This window comes from Diceros bicornis, chromosome 19 (genome assembly GCF_020826845.1).
Source record: "Diceros bicornis minor isolate mBicDic1 chromosome 19, mDicBic1.mat.cur, whole genome shotgun sequence".
In the NCBI taxonomy this organism is placed as follows: Eukaryota; Metazoa; Chordata; class Mammalia; order Perissodactyla; family Rhinocerotidae; genus Diceros; species Diceros bicornis.
In genome coordinates this window covers 36,992,609-37,010,071 of record NC_080758.1, presented here as the reverse complement: position 1 = coordinate 37,010,071, position 17,463 = coordinate 36,992,609, and the positions used below count along the sequence as shown (strand labels likewise).

Below are 17,463 nucleotides of genomic sequence, written 5' to 3'. Positions count from 1 at the left end.
AGAAAAATTATTTTCGCTTATTTCTTGGTAAAAGAAATAACAACAACAAAAATAAACACCTCAAAAGTGATCAACATTTTCTTGAGAACTTTGAAAAGCTAAATTTCCTGCATAGATTGAATCCAAGTGGATAAACTGCTTGGTCACGTGAATCGATTCATTAGTTAAAAAAATGGTCAGACTGTTTATCTGATGACTTAACAATCTGAGCATTCTAAATCATCATCAGGCTGATTTAGCCTGAGATAAAAGCCTGAGAAATAATCAAATAATGTAATTTGTTTTTTCAAAAAATCATTTCTTTATATGTCCTGAATCCACGAATAAGGGCAGAGGCCATGTCAGATTCCTTTCTTGTGCGTTTAATGATAATAAGTAACACCAGTACCATGCACTGGGCAGCAGGCTGAATCCTTGCATATACAACCTCATTACTCTCAGTAATCATGTGCAGTAAGGATTAGAATCCTACTCATTGGCCACATGAGAAGACGGAGGCCTTGAGGATTAAAATAACTCGGTCATAGCTGCTTAGCTAATAAGCAGCAGTGACCAAATGTCAACCTGTGCTTTGCTGGCTCCATTACCTTAGGAAATTTTAGTAGAAGAGAATTTCACAAACATCATGGGAGAGGACTGAGATCAGACTTATCCATATTTATTCCAAACTTTATAGTTAGACAGTAAGAAGATAGGGTCTCACTCCAAATAAGATAAGACCCCAAAGACAGAAAGATAGTATTTTCTGAAGCTCTGAAGTATGGAAATCAAATTACAAAGCCAATATCTGCCTGTGACGGCCGTCAGTCTCACACCTGTAATAAACCATATACATTTACTAATCAAAACCACTTTGACATCATGAAGACCTTTGAAGAGGATAAAAGAAACTAAAAGTGTAACGTTCCTTTCCTAACAATATAGTCAATATCTAATAATGTCAAATACAACTTTGAGAATGTAAGCAATGTGAAATTAACTAACGATCTTTCAGAAGGCCAATGTAGTCGGAACAAAGATCACCTTTCTATTTCACTATAATATCAATTTGAAGACCTATTCAGTCATTTTTATTCTCAAATTCAATGTGTTGAGGATTATGTACTCCTATTCCAAGAATGAAATCTCTAATTCCAACTAAGAAAATGCCTTCCTGTGCTAAACACCTACTTTTAGGAAACAACTTATTCACCTGCCCTACTTCTGTAATTTTACCAGGATTTAATCATTTCATCACTGTGATTAATTCTTTCTTTTGAAGACTTTTATAATTAGATGCATAAAGTATGTAAATATTACAAGCTTGACACATTCCATGGGTGGGGGGAAGACAGATAAACAACTTAGTACAAAATGTTCAATATTAGAGGGCCACATATGGTGTCTCATACTGAAAGAAAAATGCACAGGGAAATTATTTTATTACCTTTTTATTGTTTTCATGTTCAAGGTCATCTGAAGCCTAAATCAGAGAAATAAAATAATTAGTTGACTTCTCTAAAAGGGAAAATTCCAAATTTACTAACCATGCATATGTAAATATTAAACAATATATGTGAATTTGTTATTCTATTTATATGTTAAGATGGGAAATTATTGATAACATAAAGCCATGGATAAAAGCAAATACTGAAAAAATCAATGGCTTAACTGTCTTATACACCAGAAAAGCAAATCTTAATGCTATCTCCCTCCTTTGTTGATAGTCTTCGCCTATTTAGATGCTCCCTTATACTGATTTAATTAGTGATTTAGTCATGGGGCTTGGGAAATAATCAATGTGGCCACCTCCCTTGATATGTAAAGGGCAGCAAGCATGAAGGCTTATTCTTCAGCAATTCCACACTCATGTCTGGGTCCTGATCAAGGCTTTAGGTGGTAAGACATAGAAGTAAGCACTGAGTCTTAGTAGGCATCCAATAGTCTCAATGTAGTTGCAATTCTCTATATCAGAAAAGATACGGTGTAATGACAGTACGCCTTTGGCTTTGCTGATCAAATACTCTCCCATTTTCCTACCATCAAACGTATACACACCTACATCATCATCTACCGTCTTCAATAATTAAGTATCCCTGCTCCCATCAAAGACCACACCCTCACATCACCATGATCCCATCCACTCTCACCTGTTCAAGGAATTCACAGGCAGTTATCCTCTCTCCCTCCTGCAAGACTCGTCTCTCCCTCTCTATTGCACCATTCCCAACAGTTTGCAAACACACTGTAGATTCATTCCTTTTAAAAATAATACTCCCTGACTCTTCAGGTTCCCTTTAGCCTCCAGCCTATTACACAGTCCGGTGACTACACTGTATTGTATATTTGAAAGGTGCTAAGGGAGCACCTAAATGTTCTCACTACAAAAAAAAAAAAAAAAAAGGAATTACGTGAGGTGATGGATGTGCTAACTAACCTTATTGTGGTAATCATTTCACAAGGTATACGTGTATCAAGTCATCACATTGTACACCTTAAACTTACACAATATTGTATGTCAATTACATCTCAATAAAGCTGAGGGGAAAAATCAACCACTTTGTCTTTCTCCTACTACTGTTCTCCTGGCTTCCTTGGTCTTGACCTGATTTCCCTCCTACTTCTCTGGCCATACCTTGCTCTTCTTTTCTAGTCCCTCTCCTGTAAGCCTACCTTTAACCAGGGCTCCACCTGGGCCTTTTTTTCTGCCTCTTCACGTAGATCATCTCCTTTATTTCCATGGCTTCAAATACTATCTCCTGAACTCCCAATTTATATGTCTAGCCCAAACTCTCATCTGGTTCTAGACACAGGTGATGATGATTATGACAATGGTGGAGATGAAAAAGATGATAATATGGGAGTCACCATGTGCCAGGCACCATTCTAGGCTCTTTACATAACCTAAACCCATTCACTCTTCATAATGGGCCAGTGAAATAAGAGGTATTACCCTCATTTTGCAGATGAGGAAACCAAGGCACTGAGAAATTAAATAACTTACCCAAGGTTACATGTTAGGAAATGAACCCAGAGAGTCAGATGTCAATGCCATATAAACACCTAGGTGGGATCAACCCTTGAGTATCTCACAGGCCTCAAACAGCCTGTCCCATGTGAAACTCTTGAGTCCTTTTTCTTCCAGTGTTCCCCACTGTCTACCCAGTATCTGAAACATGGACCCTAGAGAGTCATCTTGCTTCCTCTCTCCCGCACTTCCCCACATTCAATCCATCAGCAAGTTGAATCATCTTTGCTTCCTCAATAGATCTTGAATGCACTCAGTCCTCTCTGTTTCCACTGTCCAATTTAACCCTCTGGGGTCTGGCCTCATGCAACAGCCTAGCCTAACTGCTTTTCCTGTGTCCACTCTTGCCTCCTTCTAAACTAGTCTCCATATGGTAACCGTAGTGATTTTCAAAAACTCCTATCAGGCTACATTGCTCCCTTCTTTAATTTTCAATTCACTTAAATTAACATTTGAGTTTCTCATAGCAGTCTTCCAAATCCTGCATCATCTAGTTCCCACTTGCCTGTCCAATCTCATCTTGCTTCACTCTCCCCTGCCCTCACTCAGTCCACTCTGTTCACACTGTCTTTTTGTGGTCACTGCTGTGGTCCCTCCACAGAGAAAGTTATTCCTCTATTTCTGTGCATGGCTGGCTCTTATTTACCCTTAGGGTTCTGGTGTCCTTATTCCCTCCACCTCACTATTCTCATTATTTTCCATTTTAGCACTCATTTGTAGTTTCATAATAGCACTTATCACAAATTGTAATTATGTAATTATTTGACTGTTTCCTTGTTTGTTGTCTGCTTCCCACTTCATTCTCACAAACTCCCATCAGACTATAAGTTCCATGAGGGCAGAAAGCAAGTGTGTTTTGACCCTTCTGGGTTGTTATGGCCTAGAATGTGCCTGGCACACAGTAGGTACACAATACCTATTTTTCTAGGCTGAATGGTTGGATGGATAGAAAAACTTTTATGCTCACTCTGCATTAGGAGGGAGATGAGCTACCTAACTAGTAGGACTGGTTTTCTAATGAGGGCTTGACTGGGATGATCAGGAGTCATTTCTCTGATGATTTCAACAGGTTAACCTCTGCGACTGGTCTGTCGTCTCCCCACTCGCCTATAATAATGCAATACATGATAGCATTTAAAGGACACGGGCCAAATGGGTAGTAGTTAACACTGGACATGACTAGTGAGTAATTCAAATGTCCTTTCTAATATTGTGCATGTCTTGAGTTCAGATATTGATTCTGGTCACCCAATTTAGAAGGGGAATTACAGGCTACTTTCTTCTCTTGTGGTTGTCACTTTTCTATAATTTCATAACTAATAGCCGCTACCTCTTGAGAGTCAGGAAAGAAAAGGGACAACAAGACTCTGACCTTCTTGACACTATTTGCAACAGCTTCCTTGTGACCTAAGTCATCAGCAGAAAGTTCATGTCCAAATTTGTATTCAGGGTGAGCTTCCTCCTCTTGGTCAGCTGCATGGAAGACAAAAGAAAAACCCATGAAGACAAATTACCACCAAGCAGTCAGACCTTCTCCATAATCCTGGGTAGAACATGAGCACTTTCAGAGGAGAAGGACGCTTAAATGAAAATGGGAACAAATAAATATGCAAATGTTTTTCAAATGAAACTCTCACTAACTCTTACCTATTCAAGGTCAAGGAGCACGTTTTGTTATTTATTATTTCTCCTGCATCTAGCATGGTTTTTGACGTGCTTGACGCTTAATAAATTTTTCTGAAGTGAATGATTACTTCCATCCCAGTACACTAACCCTAAAAATTAAAGCCTCAAACACCTCAGGAATATCTGTGACTCACAGAAGGGTATTTTGACCTTCCATGACACCTAGAGAAAGTAAGAAGAAGATACAAGAGAAGGAAAATACATTTAATAATTTTGAAAAAGAGACTAAAATGTGAATTTTATGGGCCTACTGATTTGTGGCCTGGAGTGGTGTGATATAAAAATGAAAGAGCTCAGAAGGATTGTTCTGCTCTTGTAAACTATTTGTCAAACTTGGCTTAGGTTTAAAGATTCTGAAATCATTCCTTGGGCTTATGCTAGGAGGGGAGCTGGAAGCGGGTGCTCAATAAAGTGAGTGCCCCAGGAGCATGGCGTACGCTGTGAGAGGAGGCCAGAAGCACTCAGTCCACTGGTCCAGTCCAAGAAAGTGACAAGAACTCTGGTATTCACCAAGGCTGTTGGTGGAAAAAGGATCACTCATTGGAAAATGAGCCACATGTTGGTGTGAGATCTGGATTTCCATAATCCCCATTCTGCAGGAGCTCCCAGGTAATGAATTTGCCTAAAAACTAGCCAGGATCAGGAAAAACCCATCAGCCTCTGGACCAGGCCAACACAAATCTACACTGTCACAACACAGGGCATAAGGGATGCTTATTGTAAAAAAAAAAAAAAAAACAGTGAAATAGGGAGTCAGCCTGGTGGTGTAGTGGTTACGTTCACCCGCTCTGCTTCAGTGGCCTGGGGTTCCCAGGTTCAGATCCCAGCTGCAGACCTACACACCACTTATCAAGCCATGCTGTGGCAGATGTCCCACATATAAAGTAGAGGAAGATGGGCACCGATGTTAGCCCAGGCCCAATCTTCCTCAGCAAAAAGAGGAGGATTGGCAACAGATGTTAGCTCAGGGCTAATCTTCCTCACCCAAAAAAAAAAAAAAAGTGAAATAATTTATGAGTATGGACTCACAAGGGAGGTGAGCAGATCTAAAAGAATTAAGAGATATTTTTTTAAGAGTATTTTTTAAATGTGCAAAGGAGAATGCAAGAACAGGAGTAAACGAGAAAATTTCACTGATTCTAAGATGCAATTTTTTTCACATTTTGGTATTTCTGATGTTGCAATGTGTTCTTCAATCGATGGCATTTTACAATTAATTGGAAGCATTTTTCTTTCTTAGTCATAATAAAAAATAGTGGTGTCTTTCAATTAATGGTATCTTGGATTTGGAATTTCTTGAGGGATTACTTTTTGCAAAGTTCTATTCTAGGCTTGGGAAGAAGGTGAGATGAGGAAGACAGACACTCTCCTCTTCTGGATATTGATATTCTGATGAGGGGATATTCTGGAGGCAGATGATTTACAAAAAAGTAGGTCATACAGACACTGGGGCAGCAAAAAAAGGATTTGAGGAGCTAGAATAGGTCTTAAAATAATCTAGTCCAGTGTCTTCACTTTACAGATGAGGAAATAGACTCAGAGATATGATTTACAAGTCCAAGGTCACAGAATAAGATACAGACCTAGATTTCTCCAGGTTCTTAGCACAATGCTCTTAAGGTGACACTGGGCTTTCACGACCTACAGTCTGTAACCAAGATTTCGAAACTTCCCACTATTAAATTTCCATTTCCTCTATTTCTAGTCTAACCTGCCCAGCCAGATATGAACTACTTGAAGTCAAAGGATGTGTCCCATACAAGTGGTAGAGACTTAATAACTACTTTAAAAGAGTTGTATGAATGAATGTTACCATCTCAAGTGTGCGAGTATACACAGACACACCCACAACCACATACGATTTTGGTATTCCCCATTGCTTGTCTCACAGTCCTGGGAGCCAGGTGTCCTTATGAATCTAAATCCAGCTAAGGAATGGGCACACGCTATCACTGACTGAGAGCCTTTTCTATTTTCTACAGCCTCCAGGCAGACCTGCCCTCTTGAACCATGCTTGGTTTCCTCTTGACTGCTGTCTTGAAGTATTTAAATTAGAGACTCTAGTCACTCATGTATAGTAGGATCACACTGTGACGCCAGAGTAATTACAGTCAACTGGTTGACCAGAACTGAAGCCAAGTATTACTGAGGGAACCTAAGAATCATATATATATATATAACTGGTATAGCAGAAACCTCTATGCCCTTAAAGAGAAATTCAAGTGGATGATTCTGTCCTCTCAGCAACTTTCCTACAAGTATGCTATCCCACATGATTATTTCTGTTATAATTTAATCAAAATCTCAAATACATTTTGAAATAACATGGGAGCCACTAGAGGCAAATATTTTTTGTCTGTGGGGATAATTAACAAATGCATAAAAGTTGGGAAAGTACCCTTAAGGATGATAAGTGGAATCATACTGACCCTCATTTTAGATTAATGTGTGTGTTCAGGAAATTTCACATCTTTGACTTTTACTAGTTATATTTTCTCATTTTTTTAAAAAAATATTTTTAACAACCATTTTGTACATTTGTGTCCTCTTCATATTCACTAATATTAGAAAGGCAGTACTGTAAGGTACAAAAGGTCTTGACCCTGGGGTCAAGGCAATTCAGCGGTTGAATCTTAGTGCCACTGTTCGCCAGCTGTGGGATCATGTGCGAAATACATTACCTCTCTAAGCTGCAGCTTCCTCATCTGAGAAAAGAGTGTAATAATATCTATTTCTTTGGGCTGTATAAAGATTAGATAACACAGTGACACAAATTGCTTAATCCACAGTTGGTACAACAATGGCAGTGGTTACTAATATTATTATTTTCCTTGTTAATTTATTCCATTACTCTGCAGTTTGTTTTACTTGATTGTAGTATCTAGGAATGCTTTACATGTTTTTGATTATCATCTGTGACACATAACCTAAGTTCAGGAACTGTTTTTACATACTATTCATCTTCTAAAATTTTAGAAGTATTTTATTGATCTTTTGAAATATATTCCTTCCAATATTTTATTTTTAAATCTCGTTTAGGTTTATTATTTGCAAAAAAGTGTAAAATAATATAATAGCCATTGTGGTCTATTGTATTTTCCAAAGACAGCTGCAATAACATCTGCCCCACCACACACTCTTCCACAATGTGATCTTGCCACTCACCCACCCCCTTGAACTTGGGCCGGCCCTAAGACTGCTTTGATGAATACAAGAGAGAGGAACTGACGACGTGCCAGTTCTGGGCATAGCTCTTAAATAGTTTAGCAGCTTCTGCTTTCTGCCTCTTGAAACTGGCTCTTGGGATGCTCTGTCTAGGAACTTGGCCACCATGCTGTGAGAGTCCCAAACCACGTGGAGAGGCCATATGTAGGTGCTCTCGGCAGGAGGCCAGCTGAGCTCCCAGCATCAACTGCCAGCCACCTGAGTGAGCCATCGTGACAACCGGCCCAACTGAACCTTCAGATGAGTCCAGCTCCAGATGTCATCTGCTGGCAACTGCATGAGAAATCTAAGGGAGGGCCACCAACCTGAGCCCAGATGACCCACAGGACTAGGAGAGAAAATAATAAAGTGCTGGTTTAAGCCTCTAAACTTTGCAGTCATTTGTTACACAGTAATAGATAACCATAACAGGCATCAATTAAATAATATCAGATATCTTTGGCCTCCTAGACCCTCCCTGCCATATAAAACAAATGAAAGTCAGTCATTATGACTTTTCTCTGGGGGTGGAGTTGAACCTACAGTTTGGACATGAAACATAAACCGTTATTCATAAATCTGTTCCACAGTCGGGAGTCTTTATTAAGGGGTCGGGAATAAGATTAGTTAATTCTCAGAGCTCTCAGGGTTTTACTCATAATATAAAACTTTCCTAAAATCTACTCTTGTATTTCAGATGTTTTTATAATAAGTGAAGAGAGTTTCTAAACGTATATCTAAATTATTTAGCCCAAACACTATACAAATCCAAGGCACCGTCTGACCAACAGACACACAATGCAAGTCCAAGTCATTTTGTTAATCAATTCTACTGATACATAACGAACAAATAATTTTCTAAAAACATTCCAAACCTCTCAAAAGACCCACTTACAGCCAAATATTACAGTTGTGGCTATAAGGCCAAAGGAAAATAGAAGCTAATAGCAAATAGTCAAATATTTTAAGCAAGGCTGCCTCTGCTAAAATTATCTACCTATATAGATAATTCTGTGGAGCTGGTTATTTGAAGGAATTTGAACTTGGATTTTAATACTGGTTGAGTTTCCCGTTCACTTTGTGCGTGCATACAAACCAATCATTTATCTGAGGGTCTCTACTCACGTTCCTTTCCTTTTAACTTGTCTTACTACTGTCATCATTAACAACACTGAAGTTCACCTTCTTGTTTACAGGAAGGGATTGCAGAATATTCTTTTTATTCCTTCTACAGCAAGTGCTTCAAGGATTCTCTGCCTGTGAATTCCTGCTGAACAGCTGAAGGGAGATGACTAAGCCACTAAAATCTAGTGCCCAAGTAAATTGGAAGTAACACTATTTGGAAAAATACCAAAAGATTACGGTTGATACATGAATACACACCTGATTATTAAGAATGAAGATGTTGTATTATATAAAAGAGACCACTAAGAAAAATTCACAGTTTTTTTTTTATTTTAAAAAGTATTTTTGTGACATGTAATTTAAAAAAGACAACTCACCACTTTCTATTTCCTCTTCATTATCATCTTCTAAGATGTTAACTGGGGCAGCGGATTCTCCAGCTTCCATCACGCTTTTCAAAGCTTCGAGCTGTTCTGTTATTAAAAACAAACAACAAGAGAGAGATGGTGACAGATGCTGGCTTTAAGATGGACACTGAGAAGGAAATGTAAAGAAAGGAAATGTATTGTCTAGGCTCCTACTGGTCACATTCCTAAGGCCACTGTCTCACCCAGTCCTGGTGGTCAGAATTCTTGAGGAATGTGCAATAACCACATTATCTACACATGATGAAAAACTACTGGAACATGGGTGAAGTGCTCAGAATTCTGGACACCACGTTTGAGAGGGGGACTCCATCATTGTGAGGGATTTAAGGCTTGATAACAAAAGCCCACAATTTGGAGAATCTGGCACAGACCAAGGTTTACGAACTATTCTAGCGAAGTGACAGAAAAGAGACATGCACACTGGAGACTGACAAAACTTCAGGAAAAAATATTTGCGATTAATATAACCAGGGTTATTATCCTAATATAAAAAAAAAACTCTTGTAAGACAAAGATAAATTAAATAATTTAAAAAATGGGAAAACATGTAGGGACAAATCACAAATAATGCTACATAATAAAGAAAATAATTATCAAGGACATACAAATAAAAAAAATTAGAGTATGACTTTTCTTCTATTAGTTGGGCACACGTATAGAAGATGACTGATAGCCAGCACTAAGGATACTGCTGGAGAAACAGGCACTCTCGCATACTATGGTGAGACTGTAAGTCAGTACAACTTTTCTGAAAGACAGTATAACAAGATACATCACAAAATAAATGTGTCTATGCTTCAGCCAACCAATTCTAATTGTACCAACTGATTCCGAGGAGAAGGCTGCACAAATTCAAGAAAGTTTATCATTGTTGTTTGTATAGTAATGAAAATCCATCAACTTGGAACTGGTTAAATTATACTATATTCCACATAATAAATTCTGTATAGTGTTTCATACATTAGAATTAAAGTTAGTATGTAGATTTATGTCCTACTGGATGTAATATATTTAATTGGTTGAATTAAAAATAATTAAAAAGTCAGTATATTTAACATGATCTCAGTTTTGTTACACGTGTGTAATGTCTAAACATGTACATATATGTACATGTGTCTATAGGATATGTACATATGTGTAAAATAGATAATTTAGTGCTATTTATTATTTCTTTATATTTTTATTTGTTGTTTTCATTTTCCTAGGCATTATTGCTTTTGTAATAAAAATAAACTACAGTTAATATAATTAAAAAACTTTAATTTAGAATATGTAGGGAAAAACAATGCAATCATATCAATATTTGATGCTATTAATTCATTGAACTAAGAAATGCGCTGAAAGAAAATATCTTCAAAGAAAATTTTCTGGGAGAATACAGGGGAAAAATGTCTATATAAAATCATTTCTCTTTCTCTCTCTCTTCACACACATTCACACTCTCATATCTACCTAGGATCTCTAGATATGTACGTATGACGCAGGCAAACTGTAAAGGGAAACTTTTAAGAGGACTTTAGAGTCGATAAAATGATAAAGTGCTCGTTCCTTATATCTTGATAAATTCTAAAATGCCTCTTCCACTTCCTTCTCATTTTTCCTTGGGATCCCTCCACATCCTGGTATATGAACATATGAATATGCTTTCCCATTGCAGGAACAAGTTGACATGGAAACTAAACTTAAATGGAAATGTAGCAACTCTGCTCTGAAAAGTATATGTGATATCACCACCATACCCTCCTTCCTCCCAAAATCAGTAGTTTTCAAATATATTTCATTCTACATAGGGGAATTGTCCAAACACACAATGTATGTATGCTTCCATCATATACGTGTGTATTTGACTTACTTTTTTCAACTTCAGGTTTCAGCCGTTTATTTTTGATGAGTATTTTTCTTCTGAGGTCATTAGGGGATGGCAAGGGCCTGCCTGCTTCGAGCTAGAGATAAACGGAGAGGCTGAATTAGTGTCCCGTTGTGCTTCTCCATTCTCATTCCCAGCCCAGACTGAGCACGGAGGACAGTGAGTTATACAATCCAACATCCACTAGATGGCAGTCAGCACAGGTTTTTAGTTTCCTTCCTCAACCCAAATTAGCTCACAGCATCCAACTCTGCCTTAGACTAACACTGCAAACCTGACAGCCACGTGGTCTCCGGAGGTACGCAGAGCTGCTTCACCTTACCTGGGGTGGTGTCGTGAGGAGGGGATCCTGCTCACCCTCAGGTCTTTACTTTTAAGTAGCTGGTCAAGTATAAGGGATCATTGTGCCAGCTGGGGTCAGAACTGCTTTCCCAGGCAGAAGTCAAGAGTCTCCCTGACGCCCCCAAGTGTTGAACTGTATAGTAAACCTGTCTGCTCAGTAGGCTGATTCAACCTCAACACTTGGGACTGCGGCTTTGTGGGTTCGATAAGGGAATCAAGAAGGGAGTGGTCCTAAGCACTGAAATCTGACCTCTACCGTGGTTTCATTAGCTTGGATTTATGTCTGCAAAGGACGTGTTCCTTTCCTCTATTACCACTGATCCATAGAACTGTGCCACACATACTCACCCATTCTCCGTTCCCCCATCCATCCATCTATACACCCACTCTTCCACGCATCCATTCATCTTCAAAACTAATTTTTATATTACTTATTACATACAAGGTACTGTGCATTCCTATGCCTGTCTTGCCTCTAATGAAGCCTTTTGCCGAAATTCTGCTTCCTTCGGGGAGCCTGCTGTGACTGGCCCATTCTCCAGTGATCTCCCTTGGACTGGATATCTCCAATAAATATTCAACACATTACAGGCCACCTCCTTTTTAGTTTTGTTTTTACACTTATGTCCTGTGTCCTGCCCCCTCAAGATGGAAAGTTCTTTAGCTCATGAGCAGGTCTCTGTCCCACCTACATTACCTGTGCTTCCCACAACCCTTTTCACGTACGTGCGTGCATATCACTTCACAAAAAATGCAGCGGTCATTCCACAAAAGCAAGCACCTGAGCCCAACCAAAAAAATAAACAGAGGGCCTAGGTAAAAAAAATAAAACAAAAACATCAGGGATGTTTCTTAGTTTGGGGTTCCTGAGAATCAGTCTCTGAGACAAGGAAGAATGCACTCGTAGTTTATTTGGGAGGCAGCCCCGGGATAATCCAACAGATGAGTGAGGAAGTGAGAAAAAGAAGACAGGCAGCCAACAGCAGGTGTGTCGTCAGGCACTGTGGGGACCGGAGCGTGATCCTGCTGGGGACCCGGGAGATGGTGGAGAACATGTGCTCAGAGTTATCCCTCCTGAGGAGCGAGGGGGCGTGGGGTAGGGGGTGTTAATTCTCTGGCACTTCCCGCCTGTTTTTCACATGTGGGCAGAGCAGGCTCCTATGGCCAGAGCTCCCCCTCAGGTAAAAAGCTGCAGGAGTCGGCTGAAGGTCACCAGTGTACAGGGAAACAGGAAGCACTGCAAGGACGTGGATAGGGAGCCTGTAGCAATGCTTCAGGAGGCTGAAGAGAGTCAGGAGGTCGGTGCAAAGGATGCAAATACCCTGTCTCCTGCATTTTTTCAGGTTTTTTCCTACCGTACAGTGTTTAATACTAACTCCTTTAGCTGTCTTGCTACTCATAACACCTTGTGACAGTGATCTTAACCACTTGGGAGTTATGGATCCTTGTAAAAATGTGATGAACTTTCTGGAATGACTATATACAAAAAAAAATTGTATGCAATTAGAACGAGTTCACAGACCCCACAAAGCCCATCTTTGGGTCGCAGGTTAAAAATTCTTTGCTTTATGAAGGGATTACCAGGTGTAAAAATGAAGCTCAAAAAATGTATATATAACATTGTTCAAGTATTTATTTTGGAGTTGGGAGCCTGAATCCCATGCTCCTGTGACTGCAATCTAGGGACTTCCCATAGCAACAGGCTCCCACGGGTGCTGAGCCCTGCGTGTACATTTGATTCATCTGGAGAGCTTTTAAAAAACACCGCACTCAGGCCTGACCCTGGATCAATTAAATCAGAATCTGAGTGGTGCCCTGGCGAAGGTATTTTTAACAGTTCCCCCAGGTGATTCTAACATGTAACTAAAGCTGAGAATGACTGCCAAGTCTAGACTGTTGGCCAGTAGGCATTTTACAAAATTTTAGGACAGAGATCTCAGAAACCATAAAGACCCCAAGATCTTCCGAATTAAATTAACCAGATGTTTATTTCATGCCTCTCTACATATCCCTCCGAAGCATGATGAAAGCTTTCTGTACCAACGAATTTAAATAAATATGAAGCTCTTTAGTATTAGCCCTCTAGAACTACTTGACCCTTTAGAAATGAATTTCAAAACAAATCCATTCATGTTAGAAATATGGTTTGCTAAAAATACATACTGGATGTGATTCAAGTGCTTGTTTCAACAGGAGATCCCCAAATAGATCTTCGCAATATTTGGACATCTTGTACTGTTGATATTTGCTGGAGAGAAAGAACCGGCATTTGTAAATTCAAACATCCATTAACCGTCCAAGAATAAGAAACATCCATTCCTAGGCGATTAAAAACTCCCACTCTGCAAAATGCATTACTGTCCTCTAGATGCTCATGTGAGATGTACTGTTACACACCACAAACTTTAACTGGTGTAGTTTAAAAAGAAGTAGATTCTGCCCCAAAATACAAGAGCTGGTAAACAGAATAAAAAATGTCTTTCAAGTTCATAAAGTCTGATTTCAAATGTAATGCCAAATCTTCCAACTTAATGGAACTTTGAGCAAGGTGTCCTGATCTCTGACCTTTTGTTTAGATGAAGCATCTCTAAAATACATTAAGATGACTTGGTGATGTTTTTCTGGAGGTGGGGGGGGTTTGGGTTTATTTTTCTTTGTTTGTTTGTTTTTTTTTTTTTTTTGCATAAGACTACGTGTCCTAACCACTTCACAAAAGAACTATTCGGTTCTTTAAAAGGATGTTGAGCAGGAGAGGGGAATGAGGATTAGGAAGCAAGGCTTAGAGACTTGGAATAGAATGAATCTTTATACCTGCAGTGATTTTCAAAGGAGAGAATTACAGGATATTCAGAGGTGACAAATGCAGTTTCCTTGATGGCTTGAATAACATCCTTTAAAGATAAAAAGTGTTAATGAGAGAGAAGAGCAAAAAAAAAAAATTTAAAACACCTGAAACCATTCAGAGACTATTAATTTGAGCTTTTCAGAAAGTCAGTCCTGGCAATTCAGCCCTGGAGAATCCATTTACTTTGATATCTCTACAGGCAGAGTCCCCGGTGGTTAGACCCAGGTGCAGTTAATGGTTAATGACAATTTTCCTCAAAGCTATCTTTTACTTCTCCAACATTATGGTGCTATTAACTGACAAGACATTTCACCTAAATGGCATGCCAGTTCTTGCTCCATAATCTGCCAGATGGGTTCAGAGTTGACCTGTCTCGCTGAGGAGCAGGTGAGCCTTTGGCACAGCGATTTTCACAACAGACAATTCCTATTCCCCTAGCCTTGAAGAGAAACATGTTGGTAATAACTTAAGGACTGTTGGAAGCTTTTATTGACTTTCCTCTGCATTTGGCTACATTTCATTGATTTGATGAAGACTCCTGTGAATTGATGTGACACGCAATATCGCTTGTTTCATATTAGCCTGGTGAAAGTGGGGGATCACCAGGGAGGGGGTTCTCCTTGGTTAAGCAACATGTGAGGTAAAACAGGGAAGCGCTCTGGATGCCCCTCTCTGACCTGAGAGCTTGGTCACTTGAAACAACTTTTGAATGAGCTGAGCATGTCCTCACCACTCTCTCTCTTAACAGACGGTGGCCTCGTTCTCTGCTTAGCTTTAGAAAGCATGGTTGCAGACCAACACTTCTACAATCAGAGCATCACATTTGGTGAAAATCTCCTAATTCTTACTGGTTTATAGTTAACCACAGGGCAAGTCCCATCATTCAGTCAATCAGGAAAATATTTTACAACAGCTATCTAGGGAAGTCCATTTGAAATGATAATGCCCCAGGTTAGATAATCTTGGAATACTTTATTGAGCCTCCTTATAGCTATGGTGGTCCTTTAGTTATTCTCGCTTAAGTTTCTTCCCAGAAAATGCCTGTGACTTTGATAGTCCACTTGAGCTGACCAAGAATTATTCCTTGAGGAAAATCTTGGCTCTGCCCCGTGGGTTCTCCTTTGCTCACCTCCAAGCTGAGGGAGACTAGCCTTCTTTTCAGCTGAGCTTCCTTATTAGGCTTCTTAATTCTCTAAAGAGGACATCAACCCTTCCTGTCAGTTTGGTTGGCTGTGCAGACTCACGGCTTCCCAATTGAATATACTCTTGGTACTTCTCAGGGACCACAATCTTGAATTCATTGCTGCTCAAAACTCACCAACATCTTGGCTAAGAGAAATGATACACATGGAGTGTGGTGGGTATAGGGCCTAGGCATCTGTTTTTAAAAACACCTCTGGTGATTTTCCACATGTAGGCGGGGTTAAGAACCATTGCGCTAGATGTTGCAATAACCATTCTGAGTTACACCAAACTGATGGAGACCGATGTACCTGACATATCGGCCAACCACAGAGTTTCATTTTTGACTTGTCTTTTCGCAGGATATCATTGGCGCAGACTAAGGAATGTTCTAAGAAACCAACCTTCAAATTGCACATAGAGATCATCAAAAGGGCATTAGTGAAATGCCTATTTGTAAAACTGTAGATTTCCCTCTATGAGGATCTTTGAGGAAAAAATTTCTCTCTGATGTCAGTACTGGGAATAATTGTGCTTCTCTGGACCAGCCGCTCTGTTTGTATTTTACGAATCCCGTGAATCATCATGTTTCTGTCCTTGGACTGAATTCTAGAAAGTTTGGAGCTCAACTTGTGGTATGGCTTGATAGTTTATAGGACTTCTTGACAGTCATTCATAAACTCTAATCTCACTTCCTTATTTTCTTACCCTTATAGGTACTATTTATAATCTATTTTATTATCTGTATCCTATTTATCTTTTTATGCCATTTTCAAGTCCTTCAGGAGTAATGCAAAATAAGTAAGCAAAAGTAGATAAGAAAATGAAAGACTGTTTTTAAAGTGAGTGCACAAGGGAGACCCTACAGAGAAATCTCATTATGTAGCACCATCACCATCTGAAAGCAGGGAATGTGGTATGAAGGAGATATTAAGTGGAGAAAGCATTTTTCTTGACTTTCACCTCAAAACTGGAAGAAGGGAACATGAAGATAAAATGCTGGAGAATGAATAATTTGTTTTCTCCACTCCATCTCTCAATTTCCGCAAGTTTGGAAAAGGCCGTGGCTGTGTAATTTTAAAACTTACCTTAAAAAGGATATCTGTACACATTGCTTTTCCATGAGTTATTATAGGTTCTTGATCTTCACCTTTTCCATCCCAACAGTCAAGTTCAACACACCTAGGAACATAGTGAAATTACAATATTGAAGCCTTACAATAAAATAGGGTGGGTACAAATTAAAAGAAAAGACATCAAAATAAGTTGTTTTCTTATAGAGGTAGAAAATGGAATGAATTAAGTAATATGCTTATTTCATGGAGTATGCAGGTTAAAATCACATTATGTACACTCTTTATCAGGTTGGTGTCATCAAAAAGGGATTATCAGAGATTAAAAGAAATTTAAGAGAGATAATAACCAGTGTGGTTCCGGATAGAATCCTAGTTGTGACAAAACTGCAATAAGAAACAATTTCAGGAAATTTGAATATAGGCTGAGTTTTAGATGGTGTTAAAGAATAATTCTTTAATTTTGTGAGGTGGGATGATGTTACTTTGGCCATAAAAGAAATGTTCTCATTGTTTCAGCGATTCACACTCAAGTATTCAGAGACAGAAGCAGTGGTGTAGTTAATTTCTTTTAAAGTATTTCTATACACAGAAAAGCAGTGAGTTAAAAAAATAAAGTATTGGTTATTGATAACCTGAAAAAAATATCATAATGTAACTACATTTCTTATTTTTCACTTTTAGCATTTTTTTTCATGTTTTAA

At 38.9% G+C, this 17,463-nt stretch overlaps 1 protein-coding gene across 7 annotated transcripts in view; it reads right to left on the bottom strand.

Moving 5' to 3' along the window:
- Window positions 1-17,463, bottom strand: part of PLCB4 (phospholipase C beta 4) — a 396,094-nt gene that overhangs the window by 74,167 nt on the left and 304,464 nt on the right. For all 7 annotated transcript variants that reach the window (XM_058563196.1, XM_058563198.1, XM_058563200.1 and 4 more), the window contains 7 exons: window positions 16,775-16,868; window positions 14,471-14,550; window positions 13,823-13,907; window positions 11,303-11,393; window positions 9,400-9,495; window positions 4,380-4,480; window positions 1,427-1,462 (listed from right to left, as the gene is read on the bottom strand). In XM_058563196.1, coding sequence (XP_058419179.1) covers window positions 1,427-1,462; window positions 4,380-4,480; window positions 9,400-9,495; window positions 11,303-11,393; window positions 13,823-13,907; window positions 14,471-14,550; window positions 16,775-16,868 — 583 coding nt within the window. The remainder of the gene's footprint in view (window positions 1-1,426; window positions 1,463-4,379; window positions 4,481-9,399; window positions 9,496-11,302; window positions 11,394-13,822; window positions 13,908-14,470; window positions 14,551-16,774; window positions 16,869-17,463) is intronic.